The sequence below is a fragment of the Brassica rapa genome, chromosome A09 (assembly GCF_000309985.2).
Source record: "Brassica rapa cultivar Chiifu-401-42 chromosome A09, CAAS_Brap_v3.01, whole genome shotgun sequence".
Classification (NCBI taxonomy): Eukaryota; Viridiplantae; Streptophyta; class Magnoliopsida; order Brassicales; family Brassicaceae; genus Brassica; species Brassica rapa.
In genome coordinates, this window is record NC_024803.2 from 31,857,065 (window position 1) to 31,875,824 (window position 18,760).

General features: G+C 29.3%; 1 protein-coding gene and 2 long non-coding RNA genes across 3 annotated transcripts; 1 reads left to right on the top strand and 2 right to left on the bottom strand.

Annotated features, from left to right (window-relative positions):
• Window positions 1-603: 603 nt before the first annotated feature.
• LOC103869076 lies at window positions 604-8,122 on the bottom strand. Its single transcript, XR_633112.3, has 2 exons — window positions 4,058-8,122; window positions 604-3,737 (listed from the first exon to the last, which is right to left on the bottom strand). It is a non-coding gene; the product is annotated as an uncharacterized LOC103869076 (long non-coding RNA).
• A 288-nt stretch (window positions 8,123-8,410) lies between these two features.
• LOC103869077 lies at window positions 8,411-12,004 on the top strand. The gene is made up of 2 exons (XM_009147126.3): window positions 8,411-8,702; window positions 10,628-12,004. The coding sequence occupies exon 2, from the start codon at window positions 10,849-10,851 to the stop codon at window positions 11,692-11,694; it is 846 nt and encodes a 281-aa protein (XP_009145374.1). The 5' UTR covers window positions 8,411-8,702; window positions 10,628-10,848; the 3' UTR covers window positions 11,695-12,004.
• Window positions 12,005-12,212: 208 nt separating this feature from the next.
• On the bottom strand, window positions 12,213-13,793 carry LOC117128538. Its single transcript, XR_004451879.1, has 2 exons — window positions 12,513-13,793; window positions 12,213-12,450 (listed from the first exon to the last, which is right to left on the bottom strand). It is a non-coding gene; the product is annotated as an uncharacterized LOC117128538 (long non-coding RNA).
• Between the last annotated feature and the right edge of the window lie 4,967 nt (window positions 13,794-18,760).

The following is an 18,760-nucleotide window of genomic DNA, read 5'->3' on the forward strand; positions in this document are numbered from 1 at the left end:
TAACTAATTGTTGAAACTATGAAAGAGTAATAATGCGATCAATTTTTTTAAATATTTATAAATTACATAAAATAATAAACAAAAATGTTTATTTGAATTGATATAATGATTTTATATTCGTATACAAAGAATTATATATGTATAAAAAGTATCATAATAACTATTAATGTCTAATAATTCAATGCATGCTTTATAAATCACTTATAAAATTATAAATACATTTATAAAATTATAAATACATTTATAAAATTATTTATATTGGCTTATCAGATGTTTTAAATTATTATAAGAGGTTATAAGTCGTTTATAGAAGCTTATACATTAATTTATAAAATGTATTTTGACAATTTATCCTCCTATTACAATATTTTGATTTTTTCATTTTTAATGGTGAAATTCCTCAACTATGTTTACTTAATGTAGAAACCCCTAAACTAAAGATTTATTAGTAGTAATGGTAATTATGACATGTTAGAGTTTAATTCATTAAATAAAGTTAGTTTAGGGGGTTTTTCGTTAAATACTTAGTTTGAGTTTTTTTACCCAAAACAAACTTAGTTGAGGGGTTTTAACATTAAAATTCCTTATTCTTTCTTTATTATCAATTATTTAAATCCTTAAAGTGAGATTTGTTTTATCAAAAACCAGTTGCAATCAACTGACGAGATATATTCTTTCCTAATATGTTGCATTTAATATTTAAATATATATATAGCAAGATTTGATTTACCAAAATTATGTATATATTATAACCAGAATATCTTTAAAATTTTATTAAAAGATATTCTATCTCATAGCTGAATAAAAATTTATTAGAGGATATTCTATCTCATAGTTTCTCTTGAAAGCTAGGTCATTTAAAAACTTAAACTAATTTGCTATATAAATATCACGCCACCCCATTAGTTTCACGCATCTATCTTTTAAGTTTTCATATGTTTTGATCGTTCTAATTTAAATTCTACTTTTGTAATCTTGCGCAGTTGTATGATAATCAATAAATAACTCATAGACGGAAACACCATTACTGATAATTTTATAGGGATTCTTCTTCTCCGTTTATTTTTATTCTCTTCCTCTCAATATTGTATATCTATCTATATTTTTGCATCAGTAGTGATTCAACTAACAAAAAAAAGACGACTATGTTTATCCAGGAACTCATCGTCCCTTTCGAAAAAGAAAATTCTATAAAGTTAAATCACTTAGCAAGAATATAATATAGGATGTGTATGCTAATCAAGTGCAATTTATTTATTGTGCGTGCTCCTCTTCAGGTACGTCTGAGAACTAAAGGTAATCTCAAAGCTTTTTAAAAAATTTGAAACTCATTGACGTTGTCCTACAAATTATATAATTTGTTATCTTTTGAGGATTGTTTACATCTTCAAATATTTTTGTTTGAATTACCTCTTTTCTGACTCAAGGCTTAGAGAAGGAAACCGTAAATCATCTATGCTGTTACAATGAAACCAATGATAATAAATCTTAGGTAATTCAAATCTCTTTTTTATATTTCATGGCTGGTTTTTTTTATTGGGGTTATGCGTGAAATATTTATTTTTTCTCAATTATATTTTTCTGATGTTTTAAGATTAGTGTTAAATGTGATCGTTTGAAGCATAATGCATTCTCAGAACACACTTCCATGATAAACACTTCTATGTAAATTGTGTCAATTATGTTAGTGATTTTTCATCTGAGTATTGTGACTGATGTTCCAAGAGAGAAAGCATATCATCTCAAACCGAGATTATTGGAAAAGATAATTGGTTTATAGATGTAATTAGATAATTGACATCTAAAGGATACATTTTATTAGATAGTACCAAGCAGTCCATTTAAACCTTTTGAACTCTAACTTTTTGAACTAACAGAATAATCATGTTTAACCTATAAGCAGTTCAAAGAGTTATGTATCTAAAGGATACGGTTTATCAGATATAAATGATACGTTTTATTAGATAGTACCAAGCAGTCATTTTAAACTCAAACAATACCATGTTCTGAGTTGTACACATTGTATTGACTTTTTTTTTCCTTGCGGTGTGTATTTAGATAGCAGTAGTGAAGTGCATATATGAAGTAATATCAACCAAAATTAAGAAAAGTCTTTTAAAAGCAGAGATAATCACATGGGCCTCTCTTGAACATGGCAAACAACCAGCAGTTTTGCCAGACCCGAATTTCTTAAAAAGGTTATCTACTTCCTATTTTCTTATTATTTAGTTTCACCTGATGAGAAGTTTGAATCACAGACTCTTGACATTTTAAAATTTATATTATTTGTTTGTGTAATGGTGCAGAGGTTTCAATGAGACCGGCTTATCCTTCTTCCAAGAAAGTAAAGGACTATGACAAACTTGAAGGTGAAGTGAAGAAGAATAGAAGGATGATAAGCTTGAAAGAGACGCTGCTTTGAAAAAGTTCTTCCGTGAGATATATTTGAATTCTGATGAGGATATGAGGAGGGCTAGAGCAAATCATTTGTGAGTATCTATCTATCTATATTCCTATTTAGTCTTTCTTCTCTCTTGGAGATTACAATGCTTTTGGCATTTTAATTGACTATTTTGCAATTTTGCACAATCAACAGGTGGAATCTATTGGGACAGTGCTTTCAATAGACTGGAAAGATGTTGGTGCTAAGAAAATCGAGAGCACTCTTCATGATGATCTGGCGCTCAAGACATGGAAAATATGATCTTATATGATGTGTGGGTTTTACCTTAATCTAGACAGAACTCGAAGCCTTGGTCTTAAGGTCTGGTTTCTCTACTTTATGGACTTAAGGTACTTTGTATTTTGAGTTGATAACGGTTTGGGACACTTTTTTATCTTTTTTAACACATTCAGACACAACTTGCTGGAGGGACACTTTCTCTCATGACACATCACATTATAGACTATACTGCCCCTCGCTGGCTGAACCGAACCATCCTTAGAATTTTATTAATTTTTAATTCTGACTGGTTTGTGGGGACCAAACATAATATAAATTAGATTCCTGGGGAGCCGTTGGATGTCAATAGATCTAAGGGTGATGAGCTTTTGTGTGTAAAAGAAGTAGATTTTAATAATAAATTCATGGTTTCGCTGCTTTTTTGAAACTGGAACGAGCTACAGCTAGGAGGAGAAAGGTAAAATTTTGTGGACGGGTTTTTGAAAGAACATACTCATTTTCATCTAAAATTTGAAAATAACGTATCATATTTTTTTTAATGGACGAGTTCATATCAAACATTTAAAGAGTTTTATTAATCCATATATTTTTTTAGCTTTTTTCTAAACCTACAATTTATATGTATGAAGTTTTTTTTTGTGTACAAGGAGTTCGATCCAAAAAAAAGTATTGTGGACAAGGTTCCATGGATAAGTACATTTACTCGTGGACGGAAAAATACATGTTTGATTTGTGGATACAATAGAAAATACAACTACAAACACAGTGGAGTCGCTAGAACTTGAAGATTATCCAAAAATTGTACCTTTCGAAGCATTTAAATGGTTTTGGGGAGTTCAATTTTCAATATCCTTATTCCTAGAGAGTGCTTTCAAAGCATTTGAAGATAAAGAGCAGAGGGAGTTCACGTCTTCGTGTTCGAAAGAGCAGAGCCTTCTAAGTTCACTCGGGTTTGGATGAAAGGAGCCATGTCCGTCTAGACACCAAGACAACTCCAGCCACCAGTAACCACCGCCCATGTTCTCTTCAGAACAGAAAAAGTCGTTCCACCGCTCTAACCTCCAAACAAAAACCCAGAAAAGATGAAAAAATGTTCAGACCAAAATTTTAATCTTTTAGTTCTAAACCTAAAATTCTCCGACGAAGACTCAAACTTTGACCCTTTAAACAGCAAGCGTACTTTGCATCTGAACAACCTTTATCTACCTAGGTTGTTGAATTTTAGAATGACCCAGAAAAAAAAACAAATTAATCGATTAAATGTTTATTGACAGAGTAAAAATGTGGACATGGATGTATATAAAACGTGGACATGGACACAATTGATCAAACCAAAATGTGGACATGTATATAAAACGTGGACATGGACAAAACCTCCTGCTGTGATTTGCGAGGGGTTGGTTCCTCAGAAGTCTTGGATTTATTCTCTTTCTTATTTGGCTTCAATTTCGTCATGGTTTGTTTGAAGATATCAAAAGGGTTTTCTGAGAATTATCGGGAAGCGGAGGAAGATGGGTAGAAAGTTGGAGAGGGAATCATGGAAACAAAACAAGCATAAAAAAATCTGGGTTCATGGTGTGATTCAACGAACGATGAAGGAAGAATGGAAGAGATTCGAAATTAGGGTTGGGAATTTGGGAAAGGGAAAGTAGATCTGAGTTTTGAAATCAGGAATGGAGAGAGAATATGTGACTCGTGACTTTTCAATAATAAGAAATAGTCTTTTCTCTTTAATTAATTAGATGAGATATTTGGTCTAATTTGAGGGCATGAAGGACAATACACATCCATAAAGTGCCTGACCAGCAGAATGTGTCTATATGTGTAATTCATAAGTCATAATGTGTCTTAGAATGTAAAAATTTCTTGTATTTTTCATAACTCATATTGTTTATACGAAACACTGAAATTTTTTAATCTAAACGTTCTACTGTATTCTTTGTTCATATGAACATAGTATAAATATCAATATGTAACATCGAACCTTTCATATTAACCACATACATGTAACATAAATATTATATAGTTGTAAATATGTAATTATCAATTTAATATTAATGTTAATGCCCGCACATGCGTGCAGGTAGTCCATCTAATATTTTCTAAATCTCAGGTCAGAACAAAACAACGAAATGAGAAAAAACACAAAAATCAATATTTAGCAATAACCAAAATGAAAAAAAAAACAACACAAAAATGAAAAAATAAATATTGAAGGTAGATAGGATTGGCACGTGAACGTAAACTTCTCATAACCATAATTAACTTTTAAATTGCTAAATCATAATATAAAATCGAGATGATATAGTTTCATTGTAACCAAATAGTAGGCTTGAGATTCTTCGGACTAAACGTTAGGTTCTTATGCGATAAGTGAGTTTTTGACCTAAAATATTTTTAAAAATACGATGAGCTCATCAGTAAACAAATTATGTAATTAACAAAAAAGTTTTTAAAAAATTATTTAAGTGCCAAAAATATTAATTCGATCAAGAATATAAATTTTATTTTTGCGTACGATATTTATTAAATAATTTTCATATAAATTTGCTATGCGCAAAAGACATGTCTTATCCTAATTTCTATTGTAGGCTTTCTTTCGTGAATCTAGTGCATCCACGGGGAACCCCAAATGGAGAGCTCGATCCTTTTTTATGTTTACGATTTTGAGGATCATCAATTCGATTGACCTCACTTGTCCATACCATATTCCAAAATGGCACATTCGATGGTTTTATATATTATCTCTTTTACAAAAGCTTTTGTGTTCTGAATTTCTTGGGGTTTTGACTGAAAATAAGGTGCTTTGGGAATCATCAAAACAAAAATGCTTATTCTATTCACAAAAAGCTTCTACTATTATCTATCACGAAAAATATCCTGAGAGCTCATCTCATCACATTTGACTTCATCTTTAAAAATCATTAAAATGTTTCGCTTTCAGATAACGATGGTCTCGGTACAGCTTGTGGCAGCACTTCACTTCAGCGTGTCATACCTGGTAAGTAACATATTGAACACATTATGAAATGATTATTGTATAAATTTGTCACAAAAAAAAATCACAAAAGAGAAAAATGACAAAAGTGTTTCATTAAAGAGACAAAAGACTCTTACACCGTATATATATAGATAGAAATTAATAAATAAATAAAATTATAGTTTTAAATTATTTTGAACTTTTTTTTATAAATTTGTTTTTGATTTTTTTATAATTTTTTTTCAAAAATAAATATTTTGAATTCGAAAATATTTTTTGAAACTATTTTAAAACTTTTAATATTTATTTTTTATTTTTAAAAGTTTAAAACCCAACCCAAAACTTCACCCTTTAAATCTAAACCATAAGATCTAGATTAGTTAACACTAGAGATATATATGTATATTTACCTTGTTAATGAAATATTTTGACCATTTTAATCTTTACGGCTTATATTTGTGACACAAACTTTTTAGGGTTAAAGGATATTTTATTTTATCTTAAAAATATTTTTATATCTGTTCCTTAAAAATAATAAAATTTATATAATAAGATAAATAATTAAATTTAAATCATCCTTCAAATAAGCTTTACATGATTGCAATTGTAATTGGATTCCTCTCCAAAAATTATAATCTGAATCCATTTTGTAATTTATTTTGGAATTTCTGTCATTGCGGCTATCAGTTTAAGCCTATACTAGATTTTGACCCGCGCTTTTTTCTTTGGATTGTCAACAAAGATTATGAATTTGTATTTTAAAATTGTTATGCATTATTATGTTACAAAAGTTATATTATATCGAAGAAGAAATTTATTTAAAATTGTATAATTTATGAATTAATTTATTTATGATTTTATATATATATACTCTTATGTAATTCTCTCTCTTAGATATGAACATTTTACCAGATCCGTGAAACCAAACTGAAATCGATTTGGAAATATTGGTGCTGTTTGGATTTGGATCTAGGGCAAACAAAGTACATATTCAGTTTTTTTTGGACCCGCAAGTTTTCTTTGAGTCAATATCCTAACCGAGACCCGACCTAATACCCAAGTACCTGAATTTTTGTGTATATTAGGTATATTCGAGTATTTTAGATATGTTTTAGCTATTGCGAATACTTTTTAAGTTTTGCGTTCAGGTTTTCGATTTTAGTTTCGGGTTTTGAGTAAAATTGTAATAAAAAATATATAGGGTATTCGGAAATTTTTTTGGGTATTTTTTGGTTCCTCGGGTCAGATTTCAGGTAAAATTTTGGATCTTTTCGGTTTTTCAATATTTTGGGTACTTGTTTGGGTTTTTGGGTATGTGTTTCAGTATTTTTTTGGGTTTTCAGGTACTTCGAGTATTTTTTTGGTTCCTCAATATCCAAACTAATTCGGACTTGTTACGTACCTAAAAATTACATGTATTTTATAGGTATTTGAATTATAGATTCGAACCGATCAGGACCTGAAAAGAACCAATCCAAACCTAAACCCAAAAATTAAATATCTAGTTATGTCCAAATATTTATGACCCGAAATGAACTCCACCTGCTGACTGAGATCAGACCTACACTCTCTGATTGTATTTTTTTTTTTTGACCTTACAATCTCTGATTGTATTTTGTATGCATTTTATAAGAGTTACATTTTTGAGTTGATTATCTTGAAGATGTACTTGAAATATTTTTGGCTAATTTAATAGTATAAATTTGTAAGGTTTTTAATAGTTTTAAAACTTATTTTAAATAACAAATTTTATGATAATTTAATAGTATATTTGGAAATATATAATGTATGATGACATGGTATAGTATGATGTATGATATATGTTAATTTTTAAATGAGTTATGAAATCTGTTAAGGTTGATAAAGTTATTGAATTTAAATAGCATATATGCGGTATATTATTTTTTGTTTAAAATATTTTGTAAAAATGTTGCTATATCTTGGTTTTTAAAATAGGATAAAAGTATAAGAATATTTAATTTTTGATTTGTTTCAAATTTAGATACTTTTCGAAGTAAGATATATTCTTAGCAAATATATGCATTAGTTTTTTTCATAATTTAAAACAGAAGTATAGAAAGGATGGCGTGTATTGTTACATAGTTAGTGGATCAAACGATTTATATAATTTATTTATATTGGGTAAAATGAGTCATTTATTAATTATGAGACTAATGAGACATGTTTAGAGAATAATATAATAGAATATATGTGGTACATTATTTTTGTGTAGGAAATGCACTGTTACCTAATAAAGGAAAGCATATATGTCGTATAACTTTGTTCTTGTACAAAATAATGTGGTCTAATAAATAAATGTATTATTAAATGTTTGTTAGAGAAATTTTTGGTTATTTATTTTTAATTAAATATTATGGTAAGATCAAAAATATTGTTAGTTAAGGAAAGAATCCAAACAACATTTTTAAGTAGATTTATTAAAATTCTTTCCCTTTTAATAGTATTGATCCTTTGGATGAGAAACTATGGAAAATAAATTTATAAAACTTCGTTACCATGCACTGTGAAAGTTTACTTTGGATCCCTACTGGTGTATCCCTTTTCTATTCTTTTGTTTTGATAATTCTCATTGTTTAGAACTTTTTGACTATAAGACTTAATAATACAATCCAGCGTTAAAAAAAAAAAGCACTGTGAAAGTTAAAAAAATAGTTAAAAGTCTTATATATATCCATAACCCCAAAAAGAAGGAAATAAGGATTTACAGCAGGCGAGAGAGGCACGGCCGACTTGGTTATACATCCTAATCTTAATTCCTCCGACTTCTCCTAATGTTAAGCATTAATTTCTTTCCTTTATTTTTGAAATTCCAATTATTATTTCTTGATTATCTTTCCTTAAACGATTAAAAATCAAATTAATTGATAGTATATATCTTATCGAGATTCCGTTTCGACGAATTAAATTCTCTTCTGTTTCGTTCTGGGACCGTGTATAAGAGACAAAAGTTCGCGTAACGTTCATCCTTCAACCTCAGATAAGAAAACTCCTTTGCTTATGCATGGATACAGCCTACAGGTAATTAATTACTCGATTTATTTCTTTTAAATTATTGTATCTTCTTAGTCATGTTTTTTTTTTCATTTTAATCTTCACATTCAGTCTGTTTCATGTTTGATCATTATTTTATTTGATTGATGATATATGACGATTCGTTTGAAAACTGATTAGGGTGTGTTCGGTAAGATTTTTTATATCAATCTCTCTTTTTTTTAATGTCAATCTCAATGATTCGTTTTTATTTTAGAAACCTTAATTCCTATAAACAACGTAGGAACATTCGTGAGTTTGGTTTCACCTCTTTGCAAGAAATCCAAGTATTGTAAATAGCGTAAGTATTTTTATTAAAAAAAAACATTGGTGAGTTTTTTTCTTCATTTCTTGAACTTGGGAAGATAGTTGCAAAAAGCTTTTAAAAAAATTATGGGAAAATATATTCGTCGGAAGTCGGCTTTGTTTTTCTTTAGGGAATAAAGCTACGCGTAGTTAATTTGTTCGATTTGACCAATGTGTTTATGATTTTTTATTTAACTCAAATTATAAACGTGTAGCTTTTTCTGCTTTTATTATAACGTTTATAAAACTTTGGCACCAGATTTTGGCTGTTTTAGCTTCTCATTTTTTAACGTTTATTAGTATTTGTAAACAATTTTTTTTGTCAATAGACGTTTTGAAGATCATAACTATTAGACCATCTCCAATGTATTTCTCTATTTTTACCTCTAAAATAGAGGAACTCTATAATAGAGTTGGGTTTTACTCCAATGTATTTCTCTAAAATAGAGATCTCTACATATAGAGCAAAATATAGAGGAATGCTATTTCTTCCTCTATAAATAGAGGAGAAAATAGCAATCTCTATTTTAGAGGCAAAAATAGAGATGGGTTGGAGTGATTTTGACTCTAAATGCTATTATAGAGGTAGAAATAGAGGTGGGTTGGAGATGCTCTTAGTTCTTACTATTGATCATATATTTCCACTTCTTGTTTAAATTACTTTATTTCCTTAAATAAAGTTTAGAATGTTTTTGTGTGTTTGTTATAAACTTATTCTGATATTTCAATTTGATTTGCCAAAATAACTTGGTAACCGATTATATCATTAATAGTTATAGGTTAACTTTATGTAGTTATACTTGTTATTTTGTGGTTAAAAATATCTTATTTGCTGCATCATCTTTGTGATCTTATAAAGTAATTCTTTATGATTCAAAAAAGAAAAATCACTATTCACAAGGGATAGTTTTTCCTTCTTAATCCTCTCTATTTCTTTTTTTTGTAGAGAAATATAGAACAAAAACATTTTTTTTTAATTTGATACGGAATCAGCATTATTTTTCATTCATGCATTTATACGTTTATTTCCTATTTGTTCATCATGTTCCCGAAAAGGTCATCAGTCGGAACCTTAGACCTTTAGCAAGCTACAAATGTATGATTATATATCATCAGTTGTGCAGAAAATTCTTAAAACTTCATTTCAAAATAATAATATTATAACTGCAAAGAGAATTTTGACGATCTTCATTAGTCAGTGAGATATAGCTACATTGTTTCTAAAACATAGTTTACATTTAAATAAATAATGTATAGATGAATTATATTCGTTGAGTGATATATAGTGGCATATAGTTTTAGTTATGCTATTTTGAAGAAATTATCAGTTTTGTATCTTCTTATAAATTGTTTATAAAAGAAAAGTTTCAAAATAGACTATATATTAATATGTTGTATACATTTTGGCCATTTACTCATTTGTTAACCGAAGAATTTGATTCATTGGATAGAAAAAAGGTGTGGACGGATATAGAATTTCTAAGAAACCTCCAGAAGCTTTATGGATTAGGACACTGGTTTTATAATTTGGTGATGATGACATATTCTCTGGAGAACAGATTTCTTTGGGTCTAATATATACATTTCATTATTTTTCCAATTGACAGGAAAAAAACATTGAATGTCACAGATTCTCAATAATATCTCAGAGACCATCCCTTCGATGATGTCACAACCTTCACATAGCTGTCTTCCTATTTAAAACCTCTCCATGCAACTCTAGCAACCCATTTAATAAAATAAAAACAAAACCCACCAAAAAAGTCATTTTGTTTGGGTTTTGTATTTTATTTATTTTATTTCTTCCTCCTCCAACTCATCCTCATACATGGCTTCCACTTCTTCATCTGATCAGTCTCTTTCCATCAATTCCCATCTAACCTCACCTTTATTGACGTCATCCATGCTTTCACGCACGTCATCTTCTTCCTCCGCCGTCGGAGACTATATAGGGACAGAGAGCTGCTTTGACGTCCTCTCCGCCGATGAAGAAAACGACGTTGTCTCCCCACAGGAGCCTTTGAACCGGTTTCGTTATGGAGGAAGGAGGAGAGAGGAAAGAGAAGCTAGAGCGGCGGCGGCGCGTGAGTTTCCTCCGCCGATACCGTTGCTTGCTCAGACGGAGAATCTTCTCCCGCACATGCCGTGGGTTCTGAAGCGTGTGGTGACGAGCGACGGGAGGCTTATCCTTAGAGAAGAGAAGGTTCGTCATCACGAGTATTTCCGTGCGCATAGATCCAATGGCCGTCTCACTCTCCACCTTGTTCCTCTTGACGACGACGTTTTCGAACTTCCTCAAGAGCCCTCTCATTACCCACCTGATGATGTTGAAGAGCATGATCATGATGATGATGATCACGAGTGTAATGGTGATGGTGTTGATGATCATCACGAGGTGAGAGATGATCTGGCGGATAATGTTGACAAGAGTGTTATTATTACTGTCCGTGATGATGAGGATGGTGTTGTCCGCAATTACGATGATGGTAAGGACAATGTGCATGGTGGTAGAGAAGAAGAATATAGGAGAGCGACATTAGCGGCGGTGGTGGATGAGACGGCGGTGGAGAGCGGAGGGATGGTTGGAGGAGGTGGAGGATCGCCAAGAGGAAAGTGTTTGAAGTCATGTTTTGTTGGTATAAGACCTCAAGAGATCAGACCAGTCCTTAGTTGATTAATTATTGTTAATTAGTCTTTTTTTGCGGAAAACAAATATTACTGTCGCAGAAGTTTAAAGAAACAACCGGCTTAGATTAGAGTATGAATTTGAGAGGGTTTTCTCATAAAATAATTAATTTGTTTCGTGTTTTGTAATTTTCAGAGTGTAATCTATCTTCTTTGAGGATTTTGTAGGTTATTTAAACATCTTTTTAGTGGGTTAATAGTTTTGTCGGCACGTGAGTGATGTTCTTTTTGTAAGTTTGAGTTTATCTGGCCGGGTGGATAGTGAATACTATGAGAAAGAGATACACTGTAAGAGAAAATATTTCAAATTCGAATCGTAATCTCCTTTAGAGGATATTAAGGATACTAGAGTCCGTGTCCGCGCTTCGCGCGGATTACATGTTTAATTAAAGAACAGTTTAATTAAAATTAGAAGTTTTAAAGTTTCTGAAAGTGTAAGTTAAGTTTTGTTTCTTTTATAATGCGAAGACGTTGGAAGCGGTGATCACTTTTTTTTATAAACTAAAGTAAGTTTGAATAATAAATTATGTTGATGAATTTAATATTCGTAAGAGAAAATAGTATTTGAGTGTGCCTATTTAATTGACGTAGAAAGCTGTAACGTAAATTTTAAAAAAGTTTACTGGTGTCGTTTGCTATGAGGCTTAGGATAGACATTTATTCCTCTTTTGGAAGCGTTGTATGATATCAATATTGTTGTCAAAGTAGAAGCGCGATCCAGGTGTGGTTGTGAGTGATAGTTTCCCTGAAAAAATGAAATATTTGTAAGAATTTAGTTTGACATAAACTTTATGTTTAGTTTATTACCTTCATGTAACCGTAGAATGATACTTGTGATGATTACGATTTAGTTTTTTCTGGTAGATATGTGATTTTACTCCCTGAAATTAGACGTCTCCTTGTCCCACAAAGTTAAACGTACCAGTTATCTACAAATAATTATTGTATTATATTTCAAATTTTTTATATTTTCTATATATCTAGGGTATTAGGGTCATTTTGGGCATTTTGCTACATGTCATCTCTACAATTAAAAAAATAAACATGAGACGGATAATTTTATTTAATGTTGGTAATATCTTATGCATCATCTATAAAATAAATATATATTCATATATACCATTCCAGATTTAGTAATATTATTATTTTTATATAATTATACAATTTGTATTACTAAAGCTTTTAAAAATATGCAATTCTTAAACATCTAATATCTAATCGTATGATATTTAGTTTCTTATATATCTACAAAATTTTAAAAATATTGTTTAGGCCAAATGTTTGATAATTATACAATTTTATATCATTTTTATTAGTTTTATATAATTTGATATAATATATATCAAATCTATATTAAATTTTATTAAGATAATAGTAAAATCTATAACATTTAATAAAATTTATTTTTAAATATAAGTTAGAACAACACTAAGAACCTCAATTGAAATAGTATAATAATGGGATGCGTGAGAAGCTTTGTGATTCAACACGCCTCCGGTCACTGTGGCGAAAGACTAAACAAAAGCATGTAATTTCATAAAATAGAATGAGCTTCTTAGTTTCTTGGTATCATATACCGTAAATGGATATTGGGCTGACTTCAGTATTGACTGGGATTTAAATAAATTGCTTGGGCTTCGTAATTGACATGGATATCAGCCTAGTTTGAGATGAGCTGTTAGATTGATTGGCCAGGAATTTTTTGCATATGTAGCACACTTTAGAAGCCTTTAAAATAGCTCCTTTTATATAGTAGGATATTCGAAAGATATAATGCAAAAAAAAAAAGGAAGAGAAACATTACAGCTAATATTCGATATACCATATAGTGCAAACAGCTAATATTGTTTTCATTTTTTTTGGAGAAAATTGATTTTGAATTGGCTTCAAATGTATCGATCTTCTTCTATGAGAATCTATCTATCACTTCAAAAAATAATCTGAGTTTATAGGGTGTTCAATCCGGATATCAGTTTGTTTTTTTTTTGTTTTTCGGTATTTCGGTTAGTAAAATACAACTACCATTCTAAATCCATATTTAATTCGGTTCGGTTTATATACTGTTGGTTTTAGATTTTTTTTGGTTTTATACCAAAAAAACATAATTATTTAATTTGGGATCATATTATATGATTTTAGAGTCATATTGTCAAAAAAAAGAGTCATATTGTCAACGCAGTTATTTATTAAAAAATATTATATGTTAAATAAAAGAAAGAAACAAACTGCTTCTACCATATAATAAAATAATCAAATCAAAATTCAAAATTCTGGAAAAAAAAACAGAAACACCAAAGAAATTTTTTTCTATTCTTTCATATCTAATGTTCATTAAAGTCATGTTGCTTCGATTGAATACGGAACTCTTTTCGTTTATAGATAAGAAAAAAAGTTGTGAAGAATTTCTACTAATTGTTGTCCATCAAATTTATAATCTTTACTTCAATTTAATCAATGCTAAAATAAAACAAAAAGATCAAAAATAAGAAGCCTCGGTTGCTATGAATTGTTACTTAATTAGAGTTCAAGTTTTTTACAAATTAAAGCTTCTTTATTGTTGTAAAAAAATCTAGTAATAGTTATTAACAAAAAATAATTTATATAACAAATAGATTTTCATTCGTCGTTATAAAATATATACATATTTACATGTTTCTACTTTTGACCGGTTATGTTTGGTTTATTCGGTTATAAACCAAACTATATCCAAATCCTATGGTTTTTATAAAATCACATCCATTCGGTTTGTATGGTATATACCAAAACCAAACCATATTGTCTATTTCGATTCGATTTGGTTCGGTACAGTTCGGTTTAGAGAAAGAAATAAGAGCACATATTTTTTATTTTCTTACAAATAACTGAAATAAGAGTACACTAGATCTCGACCTGCGCAACCGCGCAGGTTTTTGTTTTCATTTATTTTTATATAAATATTTTATTTTTAATTCTAAATATATTATAATATATATATGTGTCTATCAATTTTTAAAGCATAATAAGTTTACGGTATATTTTTTCATTGAATAGATTGTTTCAAACTTTCACATGTATTTGTATTTTCTTCTATATATATATTTTCGGATTATTATTTCATTATTAAAATCGTAACTATATATATAAAGATTAGTAAAATATTTTTTTATTATCATATTCAAAGATATTGTAAAATTTCTCAAATTTAGAATTTTTTTTAAAAATTAAACTTTTCGCTTCATAGATTTTTATTATCGAGTAAATAATTAAACATTTTGTTTTTGTTTAATTTTTAAAATAAACTATATAGTTTAAAATTTGTTTTCATTGGTTTAAGGTAGTAAAGATTAATCATTGTTAGATAATATAATTTTTGTTATTTAAAAACAAATATTTATAATTTTAAACGTTAACATCGACAAATATTTAAATATTTAACATATGAAAGTATAGTATTAAATTATATATATATTTAATTTATACTATCTATAAATCCAGTAGATCATCTATTGTTTAAATCCAATTATTGATAGTCCAATAAAAAATTTTGATAGACCTAAAATTTAAATGATAAAATTAGAGATTAAATGTAACATGACTTTCTAAGAATATATCAATTATGTCCATTTTTTAAAAAATCACACATGAATCAAGATCGTGATTTTTGTTTTAATATATAAGATATCTATATAGTAAATAAATGTACTGTAATTTTTTTAAAAATATCGAAAAGAGAAGCCAATGAGGGAGAATAAAAGGTACGGAGAAAAATGCAAGTACAGCTAAGTTAGAAAGATAAAGAGTTTCCCGATGAAGAAGAAGACTGATGTTTAAGACACAGTCTTCTGTTCTGTCTTTTATTCAGTTCCTCATCATTGGTCTTTCCCACCACCTGATCTCTTGTCTTCTTTTCATCCCCGGTTTTCTCTATTTAACCGGTCTTCCACTCTATAATCCTCTCATCAAATAACAATAAAATTCAACTTTCCCGGAAATTCGATTAATTAACTCCTTCACATTGTTAAATTTTCACAAACCTAAAACCCCTAATTGATTGTCTTAACAAAATCACATTCTAATTTTTACGAACTTAAATTAGAACTTAGAAGTACATGTTGGAGCAAAGAAAGAAATCTATAGAATTATAAAACAAATTCTAATTACTGTTGGTGTTAGTCATAGGGCTGTTCAATATGGTAAAACCGAACCGTATCGAATCGAACCGAATCGAAATAGACAATATAGTTTGGTTTTGGTATATACCATACAAACCGAATCAAAGTAGACAATATGGTTTGGTTTTGGTATATACCATACAAACCGAATGGATGTGATTTTATAAGAACCATAGGATTTGGATATGGTTTGGTTTATAACCGAATAAACCAAATAAAACCGATCAAAAGTAGAAAACATGTAAATATGTATATATTTTATAACGACGAATGAAAATCTATTTGTTATATAAATTATTTTTTTGTTAATAACTATTACCAGATTTTTTTTACATTAATAAAGAAGTCCTAATTGTAAAAAACTTGAACTATAATTAAGTAACAATTCATCGCAACCGAAACTTCTTATTTTTTCAGTCTTCTTTTTTTATCTTTTTGCTTTATTTTAACATTGATTAAATTGAAGTAAAGACTATAAATTTGATGAACAATAATTAGTAGAAATTCTTCACAACTTTTTTCTTATCTATAAAGGAAAACAGTTTCGTGTTCAATCGAAGCAACATGACTTTGATGAACACTAAATATGGAAGAATATAAAAAAAATTTGTTGGTGTTTCTGTTTTGTTTTTATTTTTATTTTCAAAATTTTGAGCTTTGATTTGATTATTTTATTAGATGGTAGAAGCAGTTTTTTTTGTTCTTTTATTGAAACATATAATATTTTTTTAATAAATAACTACGTTGACAACATGACTCTAAAATCATATAATATGATCCCAAATTAAATAATTATTTTTTTGGTATAAAACAAAAAAAAACCTAAAATCGACAGTATATAAACCGATCGAACCGAATTAAATATGGATTTAGAATGGTAATTGTATTTTACTAACCGAAATACCAAAATACCGAAAAACCAAAAAAAACCGAACCGATATCCGGATTGAACATCCCTAGTGTTAAACACAGCTTGTTTTGCGGGTCAACCAGCCCTGCCTGACCCGTCAACCCACGGATTGATATATTTTTTTACTCAAAATTCTGATCCGCATGACCAGCAAACAAAAAATGATATACCCGTCCCGCTGAGATTTGCGAGTAACCCATGGAATCCGCGGGTAATACTAAATTTAATAACATAATTATTTTTATTATATACTAATTGCTTTTTATAGAAAAAATAATATAAATTATATATATTATAAAAAAACTATATTCTTACAAATTTTTTTATTTTTATTATCACAATTTTTTATTTATTTTTTTTTTAATTTTGCGGATTGGCGGGGTACCTGTGACTCAAATTTGGTCGACCTGCACCCACCCGACTTAAAATTGACTCAACCTGCATCCGCATGTTAAATTTTTTTGATCGGTCGATCCACACCCGCCCTACGGCAGATCAAACGGGGCGGGACCCACATGTAATGACTCAGATTTCCAGCATTAGTGTTAGAGTCACTCATCACTAATCGAGATCATTTCCCTAATATTGATTTCTCCATGCAAAATATAATAATCTTCAGATTGCTTTTCTTTTGCTTCTCAATATTTTGGGTTCGATCGATGTACGCTGAATCTCTAAAGATCATTCTTATTGAAATTTTGCTTCTTTGTTCTCATAATTAAAAGGTATATACTGGGCCGACTGAGTAGGGGGACAAGCGGTATGACCGTCCTGGATCCAATCATGTATTTCCCGTATATTAATAGTTAAAGGGCCTAATTTTTTGTTATAATCTATATTTTTATGTTAAATCTTTTACAAATATAATAAATAAATTTGAAAAGGGTCCAAAATTATTTAATATGTATATAGTTCTATTTTCATCACAGAATATACAAAATATTACTCATAAAATTTTAAAAAAAATTTAAATATTATCTGAATATAAATTTTAGAAGGTTAAAAAATTTTTTTTTTGCCTTAGAGCCCATAACAGTGTTAAGCAGGCCCTCGGGTATGTACTTTGTTTTTATTTGAATTTGCATGCGCCAATTATTTGAATTTAGGTAAAACAGTATTGTAAAGAAGAGTTTTGTTTTCCTGTGTTGTCTTTTGATTCAGATACGGAGATTGGTTTGGAACCAATGCATGCAGTCGATTGGTCGTATAGAAGCGAAGGAGCTGTTAATTTGGTTCTTGTCTAACTTTACACTGGTTCCTATGTCTCCTTTTTTAGTCTTTTTTTTTCCTTTTTCCTTTCCCATTCAGTATCTTGAATCTTTTCTTAATCTGATCATCTTGGTTTTGTGAACTTGTTAAGAATGATTCTACGTTTTTCTCGTTCTAAAGTTGGGAATATAGTTGATTTTGGGTATCGCTGGATAAAACATTCGATTTAAAGTATTAAATGATCAAAAAAAATTGTTAAAATTGATCTAAAATATTTATGGTCATCTAAACTCAAAATCTGACCATTTGGAAAATAGTATGAGAATACACAAAATGTCAAATGATGAGAAAAAAATGGAGACACAAGTAATAATCCTCTTATAATTTACTATAGTTTTTTTCTGGGGAGAGGTTAATGAACTTGTTTCTTGCCAAAAAAATAAAAAGAGGAGATTTTTGGAGTTTGTGCTTGTCAAACATGTCATGAGACCTTAATTGGGTCATAAACATGTCAAATCCTGGTGTATGTTTCCCTCTTCATTTCCTTTCTCTTGTCATCATGATATGGAACAATATGCATTTTGGTATTTAAAGTGGTCTTGGACTCAACAACTGTTATATCGGTTGCTATTCTTCCAACAAAGCCATATTTATCTATCCCTTGAGAGAGAGATATCATCCTCTGCATACTGAGACAATTGTTGTAGGTTTCCCATCTACAACAATAATGACAAACTTTTAAAGCTTTTTTTGAGATGTGTTGTGAAGAGCGAAGACTGTGACAT